At 50.1% G+C, this 24429-nt stretch overlaps 1 protein-coding gene and 2 pseudogenes across 1 annotated transcript; 1 reads left to right on the top strand and 2 right to left on the bottom strand.

The window, feature by feature from the left end:
* Positions 1-441: 441 nt before the first annotated feature.
* Positions 442-22369, bottom strand: LOC125513597 (uncharacterized). The gene is made up of 11 exons (XM_048678737.2): positions 22017-22369; positions 21205-21485; positions 20894-21088; positions 10234-10580; positions 5982-6273; positions 3136-3294; positions 1828-2193; positions 1621-1686; positions 1249-1297; positions 1035-1158; positions 442-745 (listed from the first exon to the last, which is right to left on the bottom strand). The coding sequence occupies exons 1-11, from the start codon at positions 22180-22182 to the stop codon at positions 670-672; spliced, it is 2121 nt and encodes a 706-aa protein (XP_048534694.2). The 5' UTR covers positions 22183-22369; the 3' UTR covers positions 442-669.
* LOC147965442 (uncharacterized) lies at positions 11553-12139 on the bottom strand (annotated as a pseudogene).
* LOC147965441 (uncharacterized) lies at positions 12530-14624 on the top strand (annotated as a pseudogene).
* Positions 22370-24429: the final 2060 nt, after the last annotated feature.

Genomic DNA, 24429 nt, shown 5'->3' with positions numbered 1-24429 from the left:
TCCTTCGAAGAGTCGGGTCGAGTCACCGGAAACTCGGGGCATATGCACCTTCACACCCGCAGCCGTCCGATTGCCTCATGGTGTGCAAAGTGGATAAATCTCACACGAAAGCATACCAAGTTTTAAGTTTTAGTTTTTGAAAATTACAATTTGATCGATCACAGATTCTGAAACTTATTTTTTTTGTTCATACCAAATTTCAGAAGGTTGCAAATTTGAAACTTACGTTTTTGTCGGTCACTCGTACCAAATTTCAAAAGTTTAAACTTAACGAAGCTTTTTAAAATTTTGTGAAAACATAATTTTAAATGGATCTCAATTGAAAGTTGTCATCGCCAGCAATACGAATATGCAAATGAACATTTTTTGGATTTTTGATTTAAAAGATATGAAAGATTAAAAACCAAAAGCTAAGAAAAAAGGGGTGCATGCCCACCTACGTGCTACAAATCCCCGTCTCAAATTAGCTCCGAAGAAAACAAAATCCTCGGGAACTCCTCTGTTTTTATGTCTCACACGTGTCGATGGAGCATCGAGAACGTCAACACTAGAGTTGTCCCGTCGCTAAACTAAGAAAGTAAGATCCGTATAGCCAGCTAGGAAGACACCAAACTCTACGAAGAGGGTTCAGAACAAACTAGACCTCATACGCCGGATAGCCCGACACAATCAAGCCGTATTTGTCATGCCGAGTGCCTTGAGGAGACACGTGTAAGAAAAGGCGTCCTCCCGCAATTTCTCGAACCTGCAAGTAACCAACAGTTAGGCCAAAAGGAAAAATAGGATCTTGCTCATTCTCTTTTACTCCCTCCATACCATAAACTGAACTGCAAAAATGTCTTATATTTTGATATAGATGTACTCCCTCCGTCCAAATTATTCGTCGCAGCAATGGATGTATCTATAACTAAAATACATCTAGATACATCCATACCTGCGACAAGTAATTCGGAACGGAGGGAGTAGTATATTTGACACGTCAAAAAACAAAAACCAACACAGATGGAGAAGGATTCATATCCTTTTCTGTATACCTTCCAGACTTTGAGTTGTGTACGGCACCTACTTCACACTTGAATAGCAGAAGGTTGTCATCCCTTTTCAATTCCCTCAGCTTAGCCACAAACTTGGCAGGTTCCGAGTACATCACGCAAGGATCTGGTAGTTGTTACAGAGGAAATGAGCTGTGATGCAAAACCATACATACTCGGAAGAAACTCGCAAGTGATCAAAGGGACGAATGCCTACCGTTTAAGCCGGCCGTGACGAGAATGTGGGGATACTCTTGTGCTTTCACCTGCAATAAATATTAACACACGTAACGCATAACATGAATACATTTTTGCAGTCCAATTAGACATCACAAGGGAGAAACAAAGTGAACACACGGCAGTTCTTATTCATACGTTCAGAGTTTAGTCTCTTCTTTCTTGACCCAGAGTACAGTCCACAATATTATTGTGAGAATTGCAGTTCCTATTCATGAATATATTCATACAGGGGGTGATCGGTGGTGTCACTAACAAGCTTCAGCACGAAAATATCCACCAGACATAATCACATTGAAGGGAATTCCAACTTACTAAATGTGGGAATGAATACATAAAGGTCGGCACTTACGTTGTCAACAGGAGAATATGATTTCATATAATAATAGTATTCTTCTTCCCTTGGATCACCCCACTCTTGAAAAAATGATTAAAACATGAGTTGATGAGAGTAGGAACAGAACTTCAAGTGCACTGCAGTGCAAGCTAGTCTACAAAATGGCGATACGACAGTGGAGCTTGGAAAGTTAACTTCAGATGTACTAGAGGAGATGAATACCTCCCATTCAGCTGTGGTCAATGGAATGGTTGGATCAAGCATAGTTGTGAGAGCATCAACAAAAGGGACCCCAACAATGGCGGCCTTGAATAAGTCAGGCCTCATATTTAGGACAGCGCCCATCAATAGGCCACCTGCACTTTTGCCACTAATGCAAAGCTTTTCCTTTGAACAGTATTTGCTTTTCATCAAGTGCTCAGCACAAGCAATGAAATCAGTGAAGGTGTTTTTCTTCTTCAACAGCTTTCCATCTTCATACCACTTCCGGCCCATTTCCCCACCTCCACGAACATGAGCTATCGCATGTACAAACCCCCTATCTACTAGAGAGAATATTGATCCACTGAAACTCGGATCTATGCATATCTGTTCACATAAAGTGGTGCACAAAAAGACGGTGCATAGTTAGCGCAATTGTTATGTTTGCCAGGTTTGCCAGCTTTTATGGGTTGAAGGGAAATTGTTATGTTTTATCAATTGCTAGATTTTGCCAAACATACAATGTCAAAACCAGTATTATCAGAAAGGAGAAATGGTCTATTTGCCCAATATTCTGTTACAGTTTAGGTTATAGGTCGAAGGGAAACTGTTATGTTTTGTCAGTTGCTAGCCTTTGCCAAACATACAATGTCAAAACCAGTACTATCAAAGGAAACAACAAGTTTCAAAAAACATGTTTTATTTTCCCAATATTCCACTATAGTTTAGGTTCTCTTTTGCTAGATATGTCCCCTTAATTTACAGTTTTACATTTTACACTCTACTTTAGCATTGATAATCCTTAATTTCAGAAAATGGCAAAACCACCCTACATGCAAGTAGAAGAAATTTTGTATTTCTGTCATTTACCCTCTGGCCGAGAGTGGTGTTTCAATTGTGTGTGCTTGTAAATTCTATGAAGCGTATGAAGGTATGATGAAACACTATGGCACTTTACTGGATAATCACATTCAGATGAAATAGCGTGCGTGAAAACATGATGCCATGTTAGAAAAAAAGTTTGTGTTTCTTGCAAAAGTACACAAGAACTACATTTGTTCGAAAACAGTCATTTGCATCCATGATGAAGAAGAGATGTTGACGTGAGCCATAGGGCATTCTAGAAAATTTCAAGGCATTCATGTGCAGAAACCTCACAATTTCTGTATAAATAAAGAAAAAGTACTTGAACATTCCAAATGACTCATTTGCATCTGAGATGAACCAAGGATATTAGCATGAATTACAGGCTGCTCTAAAAAAATTGTCTACGATATTCATGACAGCAGAAAGATTTTTTTCTGATTAATAAAGATAGCAACGCAATACCTCATAGGAGCCAAAGCCAGATAGCAGCATGGGGTCTGAGCCATCGAGCTGCACAAGATCTTTTCTATATATAATGGAGATAGGGATCTGTGTTCCATCAGAAGCGGCAGCCCATTTTCTTTCTGATACATAATTTGATGAATCAAATCCACCTAAAACCTGAAAAAAAGACAAGTTCAAAGCACAAGAAAATAGTTTTCTTTCACGAGAGTTCTTTACTATTTCAAGTGGTCAATAAAGCGCAGTGGTAAAGCTGCTGCCTTGTGACCATGAGGTCACGGGTTCAAGTCCTGGAAACAGCCTCTTACAGAAATGTAGGGAAAGGCTGCGTACAATAGACCCAAAGTGGTCGGACCCTTTCCCAGACCCTGCGCAAGCAGGAGCTACATGCACTGGGGCTGCCCTTTTAATAAATTTGCATATACTGCACAAGAAAATAATATGCACACACCACATATTTCTGAACAAAGCTAAGAATTCAATTCATTCAGTTCATGTAAACAAAGCCCGACACCACTGACCGCAGACACTTATAATTATTCCCTTTTAAATGTAAATCATTGTTGTGTATGTACAGTCAGACTTTTGCTACTTCAGTTGATTTAAATAAAATAAATATATTAATCCACAGGAATTTATATAAGTAATTTCTCACTGAAATTACTTTCATAACATGTTCTGTATTTATAAATTTTAGTAGCATTTAGTACAAGAATTGATTGTCTGTGTTGCATCTTGAGCAGCAATGACAAGCCTAGACTAGGAAATTCAGAAACATCAAGAGTTTCAGTCGAACACACACATCGATTAGCCGAATTCAGGTGGATGATTTACTTAGTCGAACACAAAAGGAGTTCTTGCCAGCCCACAAACAGTGGCGGCTCAAAGGGGGAAACCCAAACAAAAGATGATGCCATCTCCTCTCTAAGCTCCGGCTTATATAGCCTAAAAGGGGCAGGTAAGGTAAATGGCGAAAAGAGATGTGTGATTATAACCCTCCTTCCCTCCTCCTCCCGCGACGCCCCCGCAGGCGCACGGGAGGCTAACCCTAGCCGCCGGCGGGGCGCCCCTCCTCCCCTTCCTCGCTGCCGCCAGGGGGCGCTCTTCTTCCCCTCACACGGGTGGCGTGACGCGGGGCAGCTCACCCGGGCATGGGTGCTGTGCTGGGCGCCGGGCGCGCAACACGACGGCCCGCCGGGGCTGGTCGACGGCGGCGGCGCGACGGTGGTGCATTGGGCGGCGCGGCGGTGGCGGGCGCGCCATGGTCGCTAGGGACGGCGAGGTCAAGGCCAGATCTGGGGCCTGGCGGCACAGGCCGAGGGCGACGCGGGCTGCAGGTCACTGCCCCTGCCATGGCCACGGTGAGTGGTGGTGCTACGCAGCAGCGGCTGGCCGGTGGGCGGACCGACCGGGATCCAGGGACCACGGCAGACAGCGCAGATGGGCTCCTCGGTGAGCTTCCTTCGCGATTGGTGGCGGCCCTTGGGATCTCTCCTTGCTGGTGGGCGGGTGTGTGTTGGTGGCCTCATGTGGAGCTGCGTTCGCCGCCGAGGTGGGGCGACACAGGAGGTGTCCGGTGGGGAGGTAGGCTAGAGGGATGGGAGGCGCCGACGAGCTCGGGCCACCTGTCGCGGGCACAGGGGTGTGCCGGCCCGGATGCGTCCGCTCCCACTCCTCCCCCGTTCCCCGGCCGTGTGTGGGCTGATGCGGCTCCGACGATGTTCGAGGCGGGACGTATGCTGCGGTTTCTTTGGTCGGTTGCGTCCTTTGGTTCAAAGCCGGTCACTTTGGTCGGTCTTGGGGTGTCTGGATGCAGGGCGGCGGCCCTGGCGGCGGGAAGCACAGCGTTCGTGGGCGGAACTTGTGCCTCGGGTGCGAGCAAGTGGCCATGGCCACACGGGTGGGTGGTCGCTGGTGGTTAGCGGAGCTAGGATGCATCGGAGGGGTGGACGTGCCAGGGTACATCACTTGCCCAATCTTGTATTGACCGACGGCGGCGGCGGCCGTGGACGCCGTATCCTTCATGAAGGCTCCGTCACGGTGTCCTTACTCCTTCGAGTTGCTCCGGGTGAAAACTCGATCTTTGGGATCAGATGGTGGCGGCTATCAGTGGTCGTTCCCTTCTAGGAGGCACCATCTTGTAGTCCTTGCTCTGCTGTTTTCTGTCTCACCTCTCCTCGGAGGATTGGAGGTCTCCGTTGGCTCCAAACGTTGGTCCTCGCTCATATGTAGTAGCTTGGTAGTCGTTGGGTGGTGTGGCGGTGCTCGGCACCTTTGTATCTTGCCTTGGCTGTGTGTGTCGTGTGCGGTGGTGGCGTGAGTTTGTATCATGGTGCTTGTGGAACGTTGTTTTATATATAAAGCGGGCGAAAGCCTTTTTCAGTAATGGTGAAAAGAGAAAAGGCAGAGACAGTAAACATGGCTCGGTTGGACAGCGAAATGTTGCCTGAAGCGGCAATTCAAAGGGGGCCATCAGATGCTGGATCAAATCCTGAGAACGCCCGAACTTAGCACGAACGTCTTACATGTTGAAATAGATGTAATAGTAGATTTGTAAAACAAAATCAGCGGAAAGCTTTTGGCCCGGGCAATATAGACCATCACCAAACTACTGTCAAAACTCACAAGAATACAGCTCAAAAAAAAAAAACTCACAAGAATAGCATATTAAGGAAAGTAGAGGCATTAGTGTAAGCAACAAACAGAAACTACCCAATGAATTTACCATTGTTGAAATATTGATATTCATTGTGCATTGATTACCATGGCCAGACACAAAGAGATATGAAGCACATGCAAAATTTGTCCAAATAACATAAAACCAAGTGGTGCAAGTAATAGCTTACAGTATTAATTTTCTTCAATACAGACACCCCTGAATCCATATCATAGTCAAACACCGAGGGTGGTGTCTTCAGTGAGCTATAATGAAACCTAATAATAGATGAATGGAACTGTGACTCCTCGGGTTCCACTGCATATGCTGGATCAACAAAATCAATTTCCCGTCCACCTTGAAGTTTCCCAAGTGCCTCTCCACTGGCCGGTAAGCCATATACAGTTATTTTTGGTAGACCATTCTCACGCTCATAGACAGCAATATGATTCTCAAAGAGCTGGAAGTCCTGAATTTTCACACTGAAAGGAGCTTCAGTTTTTTTATGCAGTGTTGCTCCTTATGTTATCAATGTTGGATCATCATCACTAATACATAATTTTCACATTGATAAGAAGAGCAGAGTACAGTAAATTAGATTTGCAAGCCGATAAGGTGCAGCCGAATAACTTAACTGATATGTACCGTGCAGTTATCTATTAGATGCAGCTTAGCTATCGGTACACATGACTGTACTATTAATCTAAGTGCATACTTCTCCAGAAATATTTTCAGTGTATTTGTTTCAAAAATCTAGGACATTACTTTATGAGCATCAAGTTTCTCACCCACTTCCTAATTACAAAAAAAAGGAAAACGTGACCTAACTAAATCGAGAGCTTTGCATTGTTGTGATATCATCCTATCAATGATCCATATGTTTGACAGCACTGCAACATGAAAACATTAATTGGTGTGTTCCCCGATACTTTAGTGGTGTTCAAATTCATTAGCTTGTTATACACGGTGCTAACTGTACTTGCAAAAGCAGTGACTTCCAGCTCTCTTTTTTAATCAGCAAGTTTCCAATGAGAAAAAGGGTACATGGTGCATCTGTGAAATATCCTTGTGGGACCAGTATCCATATAGACAAAGGCATTTTTATGTAGCACTGGAAATGAACTAGAGACACCACAGCAAAACCTGGGGCTTGTGTTACAAAAGATGTTTACTCTTTATAAGCTTGAATGGGTGACTTTCAGGCGATCGCGAATGGGTGACGTAGACGGAACTCCATCCATTGCTTGTGGGATGGAGATTCCCAAATAGTCCGCCCTTCGAACATCCGGGTCCATGTAGACGGCTTCTATAAAGCCCTTTTCTCCCCCACCCCTCGGGGTGGGGCAGCACTAGCCCCCGACACTTGGTCGGGTCGCCAGTTAGTGTCCGCCGAAGCTAATGCCGCATTGGTGGCACCTTTCTCGAAGGACGAGGTCCTCGCGGCCATAAAGGGGATGAACCCCTCCTCGGCTCCGGGGTCGGATGGATTACCAGTGATGTTTTTCAAAGCTTTCTGGCAAACCATCAAGCCGGAGGTCATGGCCCTCTTCGACGAATTCTTCTCGGGGACCATGGACCTTGGGCGCCTGAACTATGGGGTCATCACCCTCATCCCCAAAGTTCTGGGTGCTTCGGATATTCGCCAATTCCGGCCTATCACCGTGATCAATGTGATATTCCGGATCCTGGCCAAAGGGTATGCCAATAGGGTGACCCTTTTGGCGAACACTGTCACTCACCCCAACCAATCCGCCTTCATTCAAGGGCGGTTTATTTTGGATGGGGTCTTAGTCTTCCACGAAGTCCTTCACGAAGTCCGAGCCAAACACCAACGGGCGGTCTTCTTGAAGCTTGACTTCCACAAGGCCTGTGATATGGTTCCCTGGCCCTTCCTTCGGGAAGTCCTGCTTCGCAAAGGGTTCGATGACCGGTAGGTCACCAGAGTGATGCAACTCGTCTCCTGCGGTCGGACCGCGGTTAACATTAACGGCGAGATCGGGTCGTACTTCCCCACTCTTTGTGGGGTTCGCCAGGGCGACCCGTTCTCCCCGTTTCTGTTTAACATAGTGGTCGATGCTCCTGCTGTTATCCTGGATAGGGCCAAGTCTGTTGGCCATATCCACGGCTTAGTCCCTCACCTGGTAGGAGGGGGAGGGGTCTCCCTCCTACAATATGCTGACGATACCATAATAATGGTAGAGGGTTCCGCTTCCGACATTGCCAACCTGAAGTTCCTCCTCCTGTGCTTCCAACAGATGTTTGGGCTCACTATCAACTTCGATAAAAGCGAAGTGATGATCCTCAGTTATCCTCCGGAGGAGACCCATACCATTGCTGATCGGTTAAACTGTCGTCTGGGTACTTTCCCCACGACTTATTTGGGGATACCCATTAGTGACTCATGACTCACCGTGGCTGACCTCCGCCCGACTGTGACCCGGATGCAGCACCGGGTGGAGCCGTGGAAGGGGAGGTGGCTCTCGAAGGCCGCCAGGGTAATCCTAATCAACTCCTCGCTTGCCAGTCTCCTATGGTTTCTCATGAGCTTCTACAGCCTCCATGAGACGCTTCATCAGGAGGTCGCCAAATACCAGGCCAGGTTTTTCTGGGCAGGCGAGGGAGACAAGCAGAAGTACCATATGGTGAGCTGGCTCGACATATGCAAACCCAAGGACCAGGGGGGTCTGGGGATCTTGTCTTCTCGGCACATGAACATCGCCCTCCTGACCCGTTGGCTCTGGCGAATCGCCAATGGAGTGGGTGGCCTCTAGCTTACCATCATCAGGAATAAGTATCTTCGGGGCCAACCCCTTGCTTTCTGCCAGCGGTCTGGTGGCTCCCGGTTCTGGCAGGCTGTGATCCAACTTCTTCCCGTGCTCCGCATTGGCACCTCCATCTCGGTTGGCTCCGGGTCCTCGACCCTGTTCTGGTTCGATCGTTGGCTAGGGGACTCCCCCCTAGTCGCTCGCTTCCCAGAACTATTCGCCATAGCGGTTGACCCTCGGGTCTCTGTCGAGACGGCCCTTATTGACTTAGGGCGTCTCGCCTTCCGGCGTCCCTTGGCCCTCTTGAGGTGGTCGCTTGGGACTCCCTCCTCCAGGACATCGCTCTCCTCCCGATGGACGTCGACGATACTCTTGACTCCATCTCTTGGCGCCTGGAGCCCTCTGGCCGCTTCACCACTAAATCCTTATATGCGGCCATCGCTCCCTCATCGGCTCCTGAGCCCTTTAGCCTGATCTGGGACATTCGCCTCCCCCTGAAGATTCGAATCTTCCTATGGCAGTGGATCCGGGGACGCCTTCCCTCTGGGGTCGAGGTCCTCAAGCGTAATGGATCGGGAGATGGGATTTGTCCACTGTGCGGCACGGTCGAGGATGCTAACCACATCTTCTTCTCTTGCTCCACAGCCCAATTCCTGTGGTCCTGTTTCCGTGAGACGGTTAGTGGACAGTGGTGCAACACCAACTTCCCCGACTTGCTTGTTCAGATCCTCGCCTCCCCCCCCCCCTCGATACCGCCACTCGGTGGCTGTGTGTCGGTGTCCTCGCCTGGACGCTTTGGACCATCCGCAACAAGCTTGTTTATTCAGAAAGTGCCTCTTCGATGTGCGACTGATGCAGTCTTCAAAATGTGTGGTTTCTTGCAGCTCTGGAGGCCGCTTAGCCGCCCCCAGGACCGGGACACCATCAACACCCTCATCACCGACCTTCGCTCGATGGTCGTCCGCATGGCGCCCCCGCCGCCGCCCCCTCCTCCGGAACCCGATTGAGTTTGTGTTGCTGGGTGTGGGCGTGTGTGTGCTGTTTTTCTGTTTCCAGGGCTTGTTGAGCTGTGCCCTCAGCATTAACCCTTATGTGTACTAGTGGTTGTGTGAGACTTGTGTGCGTGTGTGTGAACTTTGTTGGATGTTGGCTTGGGCGGTTTGCTTTATAATATAAAGCGGGGCGAAAGCCTTTTTCGGTATAAGCTTGAAAACTGATGCCAACAATGTCTCTCTGTCCAGGTTGGATAAATGATTAGCAAGTTCACAGATCATACAAATTTACCATTGACATCCTATTCCATCTCCAAGTAAAAAAATACTGAATCATACAGAAAATCAAATTACATTGAGGCATTTGGATCAACGTTTTTTTAACTATCTCCATAACAGTGAAGCTTTATTTGGTAGTCTTTGCTTTTGGGTGATTTTTTAATAAGATTTGACAGAAGTTCCTAGGGGTTCCAAATACATTAACCAATATGAGAAATAAACATGACAGTCAGCCAGGTCTAAAATCCACTTTTCAGTCTTTCTTTTTTAGTCCTAAGAAAGAATTTGCAATTATGGAATCCAAGGAATGGTGTTTCCAGGGGGGGAATGGGCACTGTGTATCAGTATATAATCAAGAAGCCAAGAAAACTAACTTTCAAACTTAAATAGCAACGAAGTTGATTACCTTTCTCTGTGTGATAGCAAGACAGTGGCCTCAGCAACATTATTCGATGGGCAAGCAACCAGTTCAGAGTTGTAGAAATCTTCACACTGCCTCTTAATATAGAAATGGTTTCCACGATGACTAGCTGCTGTATCAATGCCATACAAGCGAGGTGTCAAAACTTCAAGCTGCTTGTTCTGTTTGGAGATGTCTAGGTGGAATATAAAGCTTGTGCTTTTGCTTTCTGATCTAACAAATAAATATTGCTTGCTTTCTGAAGCTTGAAGACCAAGTGAAAATATGTCATCTTTTTCATGATACAGGCACATATCATTAGATTGATCAGATCCTAACTTGTGTAGGCATACCTGTCAAAGCCAAGGTAACGAGTCAATAAAACTATGACAAGCACTGCAAAACACACAAGCACACACTTGTCATGCATTGACGCGGTATTAAAACTTGGTTTCATCACCCTGCTTCTGAAAAAGGATGGCGCAGCGAACATCAGCGGGTTTCACCCCATTAGTCAGGTACATGGATTTGGAAAGATCTTCTTGAAGACTTCGGGGCCGTGACTTGCTCACAAGCTTGACACTCTCATCGCCGCAAATCAGAGTGCTTTCATCCGAGAAAGATCAATCCAGAACAACTTCATTCCTGGGCAACGGGCTGTGGAATTCTTCCACCGCAAATGTGCTCCAGCATTCGTACTGAAAATGGACATTGTGGAGGCATTTGACTTTTTTTTCGTGGCCGTTCTTACTGGCAATTCTCCACTCCAGGGCATCAACTATACCTTTTTGTGGATGAAGCGATGGTGTTTGCAGCTCAACAAATCATAATTTGCTATAAAAAGGCAATTCTTTTTTTGTTTCCAGGACGCGTTTCTTTTTTTCGGGTTTTTGGATTTTGCTTGGTTTTTCCTAAGTTTTCTCGGGAAAAAATTGTTGTTTTCCTCATGTGAAGCACACCGTCTGAAAAAACACAGTTGTGCTGCTGAGAAGTGAAAAGCACAGTTGTGCTTCACGGTGAAGTACAGTTGTGCTTCGGTGTGAAACACAGATGTGCTTCCCAGGAAGTGAAAAGTACAGTTGTACTTCATGGTGAAGCACAGCTCAGAAAAGTGAAAAAGCAGAGATGTGCTTCCCAAAAAGGTAAAAAGAACGGTTGTGCTTTCAGGTTTACGTTTTGCTTGTTTCCGATTTTTTTCGGTTTTCATTTTTTACAACCGCTGTTTTTTTCGAGAAAACGCAAGAGAGCTTCCGTTTCATTGCATTGAAAATAGAGAGTTTTGGTTACAATCCTCCTAGGAGGCGGTTACATAGTCCATGATCGAATCAGTGGACATCCCATGTTTGGGGTATGATTGCTCTAAGTCCTAGGGCGCCCGCGCCGGTACAGAGGGCGGCCTCGTCCTTGATCTTTGTTAGCGGGTCGTGCACTGATGGGCGCCCTCCGTTGAAGACGCGGTCGTTGCGATGCTTCCAAATCATCCATGGGACAAGAAGGGTCATGGAGTCAAGGCCCTTACGCATGGGTTTGGGGGTGGCCTGCTGCGTGGTTTGCCACCAGTCGTTGAGCGAGGCTTCGTTGGCAGGCGGGGTGCATGGCATCCGGAGCCAGTACATTGTTTCGTGCCAAACCTGACGGGCGAAGGGGCAGGTTAGGAGAAGGTGGTCATGGTCTCGGGGGGCTGCAAGCTGCGCCGGGCGAGACGGTCTGCAGTCCAGCAGCGGTCCAAGTGAGCTAACCAGTGAAAGAAACGGACGCTCGGCGGCGGCCAGTTTTTCCAGGTGAGCCTCCATGTGGCGCAAGTTGCGGAGCCGCTGAACGTGGCATTGTAGGCAGACTCGGTGGTGCCGTCCGCACGCCACCTCCAGGTTAGGAGATCCGGCTCGGCTGAAAGGGACGTGCCGGCGATCATGTGCCAAAGCTGCAGATATTGCCTGATCTCACGGATTCCCACTGTGCCGTGTATGTCATGCGTCCAATGGTTGTCCAGCAGTCCTTCGGCGACAGTCCGGAGCTTGTGACGGCGCTTGGGGATGCATGTGTACAGCAGTGGGGTTGTTATGACCGGCGTGCGTACACTATAGCTGGAGGAGGCCCACCAATGGCGCAGGCAGTTAGGGGCTTGGCCCAACTTATCGTCATTTTTATTAGCGCATATGAGGATTATATAAACACCTGTAATGACTCGTTTTGGAGACAAGCAATAAGTAATCTTTATTGCTCGGCTTCGAGACCCCTAAACCCTAGCCGCCCCTTGCGCCTCCCTATCCCGCGCTCGATCACGGCGCCCCAGCGCCGCCGCATGCGCCCCTCGCCTCGCCAACTCCCCTTCCACCCCTACAACCTGAGAGCACGCCTTGGTAGGGACTCGGTTCCTATCAATCTAGTATCAGTTGTCTCGGGATCGATCATGTCCGCCCCTTTGCCCACTGCCGGTCGCCACCACACCACCGATGACCACCACGGCGGGAGCGCCATCCCTGTCGTGGCCGGTCTCCTCCGCTGCCTGGACACCGCCGGTGTCCGCCCCCATCGTCCTCACCCCGGAGGAGATGACGGCTGTGCTCCGAGACCTCACTCAGGCGGTTGCGGGCATCCGCACCTTCCTCTCAGGACCCTATGCCCCGCAGTCGCCCGCCCCCTTCGCCACCATCATGGCGCCGCAGCAACAACCGTGGCAGTCGCCACCACCGGCGACCTCCTTTGCCCCCACCATGCCGCCGCCGCAGCAGTAGCTACCGCCGCCGCCACCGGCGACCTCGGCCCCGGGTATCCCGACGACGGATCTCGGGGTGCCCATCCACCAGGTCCGGTTCCCCACGTCGCCATCACCGCTGCCGGCCTGGCTCTCCAGGTCCCTCGGGCTGGTCTACACGACGGCCTCAGGCCAACCGCATGTGCCGCTGCCACCAACATCGCACCCAACCATGCAGTACGGTGGGTCCTCGAGCTCCACCAACTCATACGACGGCGTCGACGGGCCCCTGTTCCAGGGCGGCACCCTGATGCCCGCTTACTTGGCTCCGCCACCCTCGCTGTTCCGCGCTGACGAGGCACACCCGACCCTCGTCCACGCCCAGCCACCGCCGAGATTCTCCAAGTTGGAGTTCGCCACCTACGACGGCACTGTGGACCCTCTGAATTGGCTCAACCAGTGCGACCAATTTTTCAGGGGGCAGCGCACGCTCGCGTCCAACCGCACCCGGATCGCCTCGTATCACCTTCGGGGAGCAGCTCAGACGTGGTACTACGCCCTCGAACAGGACGAGGGCGGATGCCACCATGGGAGCGCTTCCGCGAACTATACCTCTTCCGCTTCGGATCGCCGATACACGGGAGCCGGCTGGCGGAGCTTGGGCGCCTGCCTTTTCTCTCCACGGTGCAAGACTTCGCCGACCGCTTCCAGGCCCTGGCATCACGGCTCGCCAGCTGGCCGAGCTCTTCGTTGGCGGTCTGCCGGACCACATCCGCGTGGATGTGGAGATGCGCGGGCCACAGGACCTCCAGACAGCCATGTACTATGCCCGCGCCTTTGAGCACCGCGCGGTGGCTATGCAAGCGCCACCGCCCTGGGCTGCCCGCCAGCCCCCCCCGCCGACAGACACCACCAGCGTGGGGGCATCCCGCCCAGGCCCCCGCGACGCGCCCATTCCGTCGGCTCACCCCGACCGAGCAGCTCGAGCGCCGTCGTCAGGGGCTATGCTACAATTGTGACGAGCCCTACGTTCCGGGCCACGTCTACCCGCGACTCTTCTACTTGGAGGCTGCGGACTACATCGAGGAGGACGCTGGCGCCGCCATGCTCGGCGACATGCCCGCCCTGTTTGACGCAGAGGTCGCCCCGAGGCCTGCCCAGGCGAACGCCCTCGCCTCGTGGTCTCCCTCCATGCCCTCGCGGGTATACGGGCGGACAAGACTATGCTGCTGCCGGTGACGATCAACGGGAGCGTTTCCTCACCCTGCTGGATACGGGCTCCACCCATAACTTCCTGCCTAGGTCCACCATGCGCCGCCTGGCACTGTAACCGACTAGCACGGAGCAGCTCCGAGTTACCGTGGCCAACAGTGATCGCCTACCCTGCCAGGGAATTGCTCGGCATGTCCCCATCATCATTGGCGAAGAGCACTTCACCATCACATGCGTCGGCATTGACTTGGGCTGCTTCGACTTCATCCTCGGCATAGACTTTTTGTGGACCCTGGATCCCATCCTATGGGATTTCGACGCTATGACGATGATCTTTTGGCGCCTGGGTCACCGCGTCCGGTGGGAGGGCGTGGGTGGCGCCGACCCCGCGGTGGCCCAGCCCCAGCTGACGACGACCACCATCGACCCCGAGCATCCCCTGTTGGCTAGCCTATTGCAGCAGCACATCGACCTCTTTGACGAGCCATAGGGCCTCCCACCCGCCAGACCCTACGACCACCACATTCACCTGCTACCGGGCAAAGCCCCCGTCACCGTGCGACCGTACCGCTACCCCTAGCTGCAGAAGGATGAGGTGGAGCGGCAGTGCGCGGTCATGCTCGCCCAGGGCATCATCCAGATCACTACATCGCCATTCTCCGCGCTGGTGCTCCTTGTGCGCAAGGCCGACGGCTCGTGGCGCTTCTGCATCGACTACCGTGCTCTTAACGCCAAGACGTCCAAGGACAAATTCCCCATCCCCATCGTTGATGAACTCCTGGACGAGCTACACGGGGCCCGCTTCTTCACCAAGCTCGACCTCCGTTCAGGCTACCACCAGGTGCGGATGCACCCGGACGATGTCACTAAGACGGCCTTTCGCACACATCACGACCACTTCGAGTTCTTGGTGATGCCCTTCGGCCTCTTCAATGCCCCGGCGACATTTCAGGCATTGATGAACGACATCCTCCGCCCCTACTTGCGGCGGTTTGTGCTCGTTTCCTTCGAAGACATACTCATCTACAGCTCGTCATGGGCGGAGCACCTACAACACGTGGCCATCGTCTTCAACAAGCTTCAAGCGCACCATCTGCACCTCAAGCGCTCGAAGTGCTCGTTCGGCACGACGTCCGTTGCGTATCTCGCCACGTCATCTCGGCGGAGGGAGTCGCCATGGATGCTGATAAGGTCGCGGTGGTCCCGGTTTGGCCAACGCCGCACTCGCCGCAGGTCCTCCAGGGTTTTCTGGGCCTTGCAGGCTATTACCGGAAGTTCATCTGGGAGTTCGGCCTTATCGCAACACCGCTCACTCAACTGTTGTGCCGCGACGCCTTCTCCTGGGATACTGAGGCGACCGAGGCGTTCCAGACACTCAAGCAGGCTCTCACGATGGGGGCGGTCCTCCAGATGCCTGACATCGACAAGCCGTTCATGGTGGACTGCGACGCCTCGGGCGTGGGGTTTGGCGCTGTCCTTCATCAGGGCGCCGGACCGCTCGCGTTTTCAGCAGGCCTTTCGCCACGCGCCATCTGAAAGTGCAATTAATCCCTGGGTGATTTTGGTAATTCTTAACAACATATAGCCCATTGAACTAATACTCTTTCAAGATGATCATTTCAGAAAGTTCAATGATTGGCATGGCATGGACTAGAGATGTGGACCCCTCAAAATGCTAAGGACACATATTGGCTCAAGCTCAAGACTCTACATTTTCATTTTAGTGATCCAAGATCACATTGAGTCCATAGGAAAAGCCAATACTATTAAAAGGGGATGAGGTGTTGCTTAATGGCTTGCTTGCTCAAAATGCTTAGTGATATGCTCCAAAAGCTCTCAACCACTTTCTCATATCCACATATGTCCCAAACCAAAAGTCAAACTCGGCCCCACCGATTTGATCTATCCAGCACCACCGAGTTCATTTGACATAGCCATAGCCAGAAACCCTAATCAGTTCGGTCTCACCGATAGGGATCTCAGTCTCACCGAGATGGGATTGCAAACTCTCTGTTTCCCTTCGTAATGTTTCGGTCTAACCGAGATGAGCGATCGGTCCCACCAAGTTCGCAATGCAAACACTCTGTTTCCTTTTCGTAATGTTTCGGTCTCATCGAAATGAGCGATCGGTCTCACCGAGTTTGCCTAACCAACTCTCTGTTTGCCTATTACAGAAATTGGTCTCACCGAGTTCATGTGGTCGGTCTCACCGAGATTATGATATGCCCTAACCCTAATGAAATCGGTCACACCGAGTTGACATGTCGGTCCCACCGGAAATCCTAACGTTCACATTTTGAACTAAATCGGTCTGACCGAGTTTAACTATTCAGTCCCACCAAGTTTGGTTAATTGTGTGTAACGGTTAGATTTTGTGTGGAGGCTATATATACCCCTCCACCCATCCTCCATTCGTGGAGAGAGCCATCAGAACGTGCCTACACTTCCACCATTCATTTTCTGAGAGAGAACCACCTACTTATGTGTTGAGACCAAGATATTCCAATCCAACCACAAGAACCTTGATCTCTTCTAGCCTTCCCCAAGTTGCTTTCCACTCAAATCATCTTTCCACCAAATCCAAATCTATGAGAGAGAGTTGAGTGTTGGGGAGACTATCATTTGAAGCACAAGAGCAAGGAGTTCATCATCAACACACCATCTATTACCTTTTGGAGAGTGGTGTATCCTAGATTGGTTAGGTGTCACTTGGGAGCCTCCGTCAAGATTGTGGAGTTGAACAAAGGAGTTTGTAAGGGCAAGGAGATCGCCTACTTCGCGAAGATCTACCCAAGTGAGGCAAGTCCTTCGTGGGCGATGGCCATGGTGGGATAGACGAGGTTACTTCTTCGTAGACCCTTCGTGAGTGGAGCCCTCCGTGGACTCGCGCAACCGTTGCCCTTCGTGGGTTGAAGTCTTCATCAATGTGGATGTACGATAGCACTACCTATCGGAACCACGCCAAAAATCTTCGTGTCTACATTGCGTTTGCTCCCTCCAAACTCCTCCCCTTTACCTTCATATGCAATGATTTACATTCCGCTATTATACTCTTAGATTTGCATGTGTAGGTTGATTGCTTGACTTGTGATAAGTTGCTAAAATCTGCCAAGACTTAAAATTGGGAAAATGCTAGATTTTTATTTGGTCAAGTAGTCTAATCACCTCCCCCCTCTAGACATACTTTCGGTCCTACACCATCACAAGCTCGCGGCCGATGAGAGGGAGCTCATCGGCTTGGTGCAGGCTGTGCTCCATTGGCGGCCGTATTTATGGGGGCGGCCGTTCCTTATTCACACGGATCACTACAACCTCAAGCTTCTATTGGACCAGCGCTTGTCCACCGTTCCGCAGCACCAGTGGATCAGCAAGCTTTTCGGGTTCGACTTCACCGTCGAGTACCGGCCGGGTCGCCTCAACACCGTGGCGGACGCACTGTCCCGCCGTGACACCGACCACGACATGGGCGCCGCCGACACCGAGGGGGCAGTCCTTTGCACCCGCTCGGGACCCTCCTTCGCTTTCATCGACGACATCCGCCAGGGCACGGCGACCTCTACGGATGCGCAGCACCTCCGTCGGTGCCTCGAGGCGGGCGAGTTGCAGTAGCCGTGGCGCCTGGACAATGGCTTACTCCTGCATGGGCGGCGTCTCTTCGTGCCGGATCACAGCGATCTCCGCCACCAGATCATGTTGCTGGCCCACTCGGCCGGCCACGAGGGTGTGCAGAAGACCCTCCACCACCTCCGAGCAGATTTCTACATCCCTGGCGACCGTGCGCTGGTCCGAGACTGGGTCCAGTCTTGCGTGACGTGCCAGCGCAACAAGACGGAGACCCCGCAGCCCGCGGGACTGCTACAGTCCCTTGAGGTGCCCTCTCAGGTTTGGGCCGGCATCTCCATGGACTTTATCGAGGCCTTCCCAAGGTGGGCGGCAAGTCCGTTATTCTTACGGTGGCCAACCGCTTCTCCAAGTACGTGCACTTCACCGCGCTCGGCCACCCCTACATCGCCACCTCCGTCATGCGTGCCTTCTTCGACGGCATCATCCGCCTCCACAGGTTTCCCTCCTCGATCATCAGCGACCGCGACTAGGTGTTCACCGGCCATGTCTGGCGCGATCTTTTTCGGATGGCGGGCGTCAAATTGCACCTGAGTACGGCCTTCCACCCACAGACCGACGGCCAATCCGAGGTGGTCAACAAGGTGATTGCTATGTATTTACGCTGTGTTATAGGTGATCGTCCACGTGCTTGGGTGGACTGGCTCGCTTGGGCGGAGTACTGCTACAACACCTCCTACCACTCCGCCCTGTGTGCCACACCCTTCGAGGTGGTCTACGGTCACCCTCCACCACCCATCTTGCCGTTTCAACCCAGGACGACCCGGACTGAGGCGGCGGGTGACCTTCTTTGCAGCAGGGATGAAATCCTTGCCGAGGTGCGCCAGCGTCTTCTCCAGGCCCAGCAGCAGTCCAAGAAATACTACGATGCCCACCACCACGAGGCGGAGTTTGCGGTGGGTGACTGGGTGTGGCTGCGGCTCCTCCATCGCACCACGCAGTCCCTGGATCCTCGCGCCAAGTGCAAGCTGGGTCCTCGCTACGCCGGGCCGTTTCTAGTGTTGGGACGCATCGGCAACGTCACCTACCGCCTTCAGCTGCCGCCCGGCGCCCGCATCCACGATGTCTTCCATGTGGGCTTGTTGAAGCCCTTCCGCGGCGAACCACCGCCGACCGCACCGACTCTTCCCCCGACCTCCGAGGGTCGTCTTCTTCCGGGGCCAGAGCGGGTGTTGAAGGGCCAGCAGAGCCGAGGTGTTTGGCGCCTGTTGATCCAGTGGCAAGGCCTGCCGGCGGAGGATGCCACTAGGGAGCAGCTCGAGGAGTTCCGTCAGCATTTTCCTGACTTCCAGCTCGAGGACGAGCTGTTTGCGCAGGCGGGGAGAGATGTTATGATCGGCGTACACTATAGTCGGAGGAGGCCCACCAATGGCGCAGGCAGTTAGGGGCTTGGCCCAACTTATCGTTATTTTTATTAGCGCATAGAAGGATTATATAAACACCTGTAATGACTTGTTTTGGAGACAAGCAATAAGTAATCTTTATTGCTCGGCTCCCTTCAGGAGCCGAGACCCCTAAACCCTAGCCGCCCCTGCGCCTCCCTATCCCGCGCTCGATCATGGCGCCCCAGCGCCGCCGCACGCGCCCCTCGCCTCGCCAACTGCCCTTCCACCCCTACAACCTGAGAGCACGCCCTGGTAGGGAATTGGTTCCTATCAGGGGTGATCTCGCGGATAGAGCGCCCGCCAATCCAGCGATCTTCCCAGAATAGAGCCTGCGTGCCATCTCCGACATGCATGGTGGTGGAGGCGAAGAAGAAAGCGCGTTCTTCGGCGGAGAATTGCAGGTCGAGGCCTGCCCATGCTCTGTTGGTGTCCGTACGGCTAAAGCAGAGCCACCGCGTGCACAGCGCGAGGCTGGTACGCGTGAGGTCGTGCACGCCAAGGCCACCTAGGGAGATCGGGCGGGCAATGCGTTGCCAATTGACGTGGCAGTGTCCGCCATTTGCCGCAACGCGTCCAACCCAGAGGAAGCCACGCCGGATCTTCTCGAGTGCCCTGATGGTCTTCATAGGGGCGTTAGCACGAGTAGTTGATGGATCGGGATCGCGCTGAGGACGACTTTCACGAGCACAAGGCGGCCGGCTTTGTTCATGAGGTGCGCCTTTCAGTTCTCTCTATCACACAATGATAAGTGTGGGCCCCACTTGTCAGGAGTAAGAAGTGAATTATTTTAGAGGAAAGTAAGAACATTGTTGGGGCTCGAGTGGGACCCACACTTTATCGTAATGAGATAGAGGGAGAGCAGACATGTTAGTCCATGGGTATTTTGGTCATGTAACATGGTAAACAGGCTTTGAGCTGACAGTAATGGTGCCTAGTGGCATTTTTTAGCATGCACCTAATGGAGTGATGGCATTTTTTAGCAGTTGAAACTTCTAGTGGCAAAATTGAGTAACACAACTAGTGGCATAAATGATAAAAACCCTAAATACTAAAGATAACACTAAGAGATAATCCATTATATAACATGTTTTAGGGAGCAACTATTTAGGGGGTACCCTTGGTAGGGGTCCCGCAGGGGGCACTTCTGTGTGACACGAGAGGCCGACGCGTGGCTGCTGCGAGGTAGAGTGACCTCACGAGTTAGGGAGGACTTCGTTATGTAGAAGAAGGTGCAGCTGCCGGCTGGCTACCGTGAGTAATCAGTGTAGTTGCTCTCAGCTGGAGTGGCTAGTGTTTGGCTGCTCAATGTGTTCTAAAACCTCTTCTAATTGACTGCCTTTCGATCTTAACAAAATGGCATGCAAAGCTCTTGCACATTCTTAAATAAAAAAGGATTACAAGTTTACAACTTGATATAGTAATTTTCAGTCAGCTATCACCTTAGGAGTCAAGAATGAGTGATTAATCTGAACATGTCGCCACCATTCTGTTAAACTACAAATCAAGAAGTAACATTTTCGTTCCCAAGAAAATAAGAGCAAAAATTTGGGCATGCAGGGAAGACCACATTGCACAGTGCCATAATAGCTTGAGAACAACGATGACAGAGAGAAATTCCGCTACTTTTTTCCATGAATTTGAGCTACTTACATGATGAAACATCAATATTTACTTTTCTCTCATGCGTCTATAAACCTCGTGAGCACGAGCCAGGACACATTTCATGTAGAAGTAAGAAGGATAGTTCACATACTTTATCTGGTCGATGAAGGCTGTCCATTTTAATGTAAACAAGGTAATCATCACCAGCCCACTCAATGTCAGAAGTAACTCCTTTAAGTGGTTGCCCAACATATTCTCCACTCTCCGCATCAATGACATAAAGCGTGTAGGCTTCGTCACCGTTAGTATCTTCTCCATAAGCAACTAGCCTACCGCTGGGACTGACCTGAAACGAATATTCAGATTCACCTAAATATGAGAACATTGAAGAGACACGTACACAAGGAATCAAGGAGCACACATTCGCACAAATACATGGAGCAAGGGAAACCAAAATTATACCTTGAAAGCCCCGATGCTGTAATAATCATGGCCCTCAGACTTTACATTCTCATCCAAGACAATATGCTCATCAGGGGCATCAAGTCCTACGGGCATTGCATCGAAGACTGTAATATGGCCATCTGTTGGTACAAGACGCCTGCAGTGTTGTACATACTCCTTGCCAGACAATGTTCTTTCATAGTAGTAATACTGCCCTCTGCGAACAGGCACATCTGTATCATCTTCCTTGATTCTTCCTCGAATTTCAGCAAATATTTCATCCTCGATGTGTTTGACATCTAGAAGAAGGGAAATATAAGATATAAAAGAAGAGTATAATACTAGATAACTTATAAGGTGTTAATACATATTTAGAAGAAAAAAAGGTCTGGTCTCAAGTACAGCATTAAACTCCCCCTTCAGTTCAGAATGCATTTGTCATCAGTCTCCACTACCACTAGCGATCAAATTATATGACTGCATCGTACCCCTATAACATGGCAACCAATGCCACGGCACAAACATTCCAATTCCACTAGCAATCAAGCTGCACAGGATGACAATCCAAGATTTAAATTCCGCCGATAGAACAACATAAGGCAGGTCGATCTACTAGGCACCAACAAGAACCAAATCGAATGTATACCACAAATATCATGACAAATTACTAGAGAATATGGTGGAGCCTAATTAATTAATTTGTTGGTGCAGACACACTAAAAGCGGTTCGCTCAAATCGACCTCAGCAGGAAGATTCTCACTTGATTAAACTATCCAATCCAATCGGATGGTACCGAGCAGAAGCTCCGCAATGGCACATAGGCTCTCACCAGACATGAGGGCGGCCGTGTAGTCGTTCTCGGCGCGGAGGTGGGCGAGGACGGCGGGATCGGAGCGGGAGTAGTCGCGGAGCCAGTAGTAGCAGTCGACGCGGACGTCGCCATGCTCCGCCAGCTCGTGCGGCACCTTCCTTGCCACCGGCGGCATGGAGGCCATCGCAGATGCGGAGGCGCACGATTCGAGGACGAGTTGGCGTAGGGGCTGCCGGCGAGAGAGCGCGGCGGCGGGAGAGGCCCGGTGGGGTTGGATCAGTGTGAAGCAGCTCGAGTCTGTCGGTCCGTGTTCGACTGCTTTGCCCGTTGACCATGCAAGAAACGGCTCTCTTTTTTAAAAACAAAACTGAAAGATAGATTCATTCTGCAAAAACAGAAGGTGGATTCATTTTGCAATTCAGTGCAGCTGATCCAAAGATCCCTCTAAAGAAAACTCAGCCCATAAACTTTAGAAAAATAACATGGGTTTGAGCTATGGAGTGTGATCCAGTGCATCTTTTTTTTGGCTTCAACAACTAACCAAATCTCCATTATCGGGGACTCTACCATTTTTTTTGGGCAAAGAGGACCCTATCATCTGACATGAAGACATGTCAGCGCTTACAAAAGAAAAAAGAAACTTACGCTATGTTGTTGTTGAATTGCCTCCCTTTTGACACCTTGGTCGTGTGGAATGGAAGAAGACGAGAGCTTTAGAGGGTCACTTTTCAGCCAAAACGGTCGGCAATGGAGCGCTCAAGGCCGACAATAAACCTTTGATATCAGCAAGCGTTAGAGGGCGTAGTAGTTCCACTGAAAAATATCATCGATCCACAGTTGGAGACCCATCTTTGGTGCGACGGACGATCTGAAGAAGCCAGAGACAAACATGTAATTGACTCCTCTTCCTCCACCACGACGACAGAAAAGCATGAAGATATCATCCTTGACTTCACCAAATCCAGTCGTCACTCCATCTTACTAGGTGAGCTTTCGCCAGATCCTTCATGGACACTGAGCTTGGGACGCGGCCGGTGGCCACCAGAAGCGCCTCGTAAGTGCCCACGGAATCCTCAATAATGGCATTGACGTTATGCGCCATAGGCGCAAAACCCAACTAAATGTGCATCTTCATCCCCTTGGTGGAATTTGGTGATTAGTGTCAACATATCTCAAAAGACTAATGAATTGTCAAATCTATTTGATATTTCTTCCAAAAGATACAATAAGGGAAGTGGTGGGTGATCCCTATTTCAAAGACAAGTGTTGGCAAAGCTCAAGACTTGTTTTAATATTTTAGTAATCCAAGATCATACTGAGTTCATAGCTATGTCGATACTATCAAAAGGGGGACGAGGTTGCTAATTGAGCTCCTTTCTCGAGAATGCTTAAAGATCAATCTTCAAACCCTCAAAGGACTCTCATTTTTCCACTATCTCTTTGATTTTTCACTCCTTGGAGCCACCGAACAACATTCCTTCAAAACCTTTGAACGACTCTGGAGATAGTTGTCGCAAACCCTAATTCGGTCGAAGCCTCTAGGATTTTCCATTAGGAGCCCCGGAGCACTTGCACTCCTTTGTACATTGCTTGGACCTTCCGAACAATTTTTCTTCGGATTTTTCAAACGAGACCGGTGGCGTGTGTAGGTGAGCCAAAGGCATTCGGAGCCTTCGGACAATTTTTGGTGGAACCATTCGAGCTATTTAAAAGTTGCACTTTTGGTTCTGGTAGTGCCCATGGAAACGATGTAGACCTTATCATGCAAGCTTCTCGTAACAATAATTATACCCTTGTTATAAGTTCATCTTATATCTATGTTTGGTCTCCATGATTGTTCTTTTGTGATCCCCTTTCTCAGACAAGTTTAGCACTTATCTTCTGCAAATCAATATGCCCGTCTAACCCCTATTCTGATCTACCTCGAGTTTTACCCTTTGGTATCTTGAGAGTATCACGGAACTACATAAATTCCGATGAGTTCTTCATCAACTATTATTTCTCATCGATTACAAGTTTCCTGGGTTCTGAGTTGTTAGTCACTCGTGAACGCTGAACAATGAATCGAATCCACACTATGATTCAACACTCCTAGTACTTTGTTGCTGGGAAGTTTGATACTCCATCATGTCATTCCTAGCCTGATTGGCTATATCATTATCATGCTAAATTTTAACTTTGCTACCTGGTCCTTCTTCCCGAAGCACAATTTTCGACAGTGAGCTAAGCTTACGTTGATCTGCCTCATCATATCGTTTCACCTTGAACAACAAGCTTGATTCCGAGTTTTTTCCTACCTGTGGTCCCAATAACCTTTCGCTTCATCATTCCTTTGACTTGATGTCATCGCCGATCGATTACATCTTCATGAAATCTCTCGACAAATGAGTGATGGTCATCATCAACATTCTGAGCTCTTCCAAGATATCAG

This window comes from Triticum urartu, chromosome 6A (genome assembly GCF_056163025.1).
Source record: "Triticum urartu cultivar PI428250 chromosome 6A, HENAU_Tu73, whole genome shotgun sequence".
Lineage (NCBI taxonomy): Eukaryota > Viridiplantae > Streptophyta > Magnoliopsida > Poales > Poaceae > Triticum > Triticum urartu.
This window is presented reverse-complemented; position numbering and strand designations above follow the sequence as displayed.

Coding starts and splice junctions, on each gene's coding strand:
- LOC125513597 (XM_048678737.2), bottom strand. CDS start 22,182: ATGGCCTCCATGCCGCCGGTGGCAAGGAAGGTGCCGCACGAGCTGGCG. Junction 21,089..21,204: donor ACAGCATCGGGGCTTTCAAG/GTATAATTTTGG, acceptor TATTCGTTTCAG/GTCAGTCCCAGCGGTAGGCT. Junction 2,194..3,135: donor CTGGCTTTGGCTCCTATGAG/GTATTGCGTTGC, acceptor TTATGTGAACAG/ATATGCATAGATCCGAGTTT.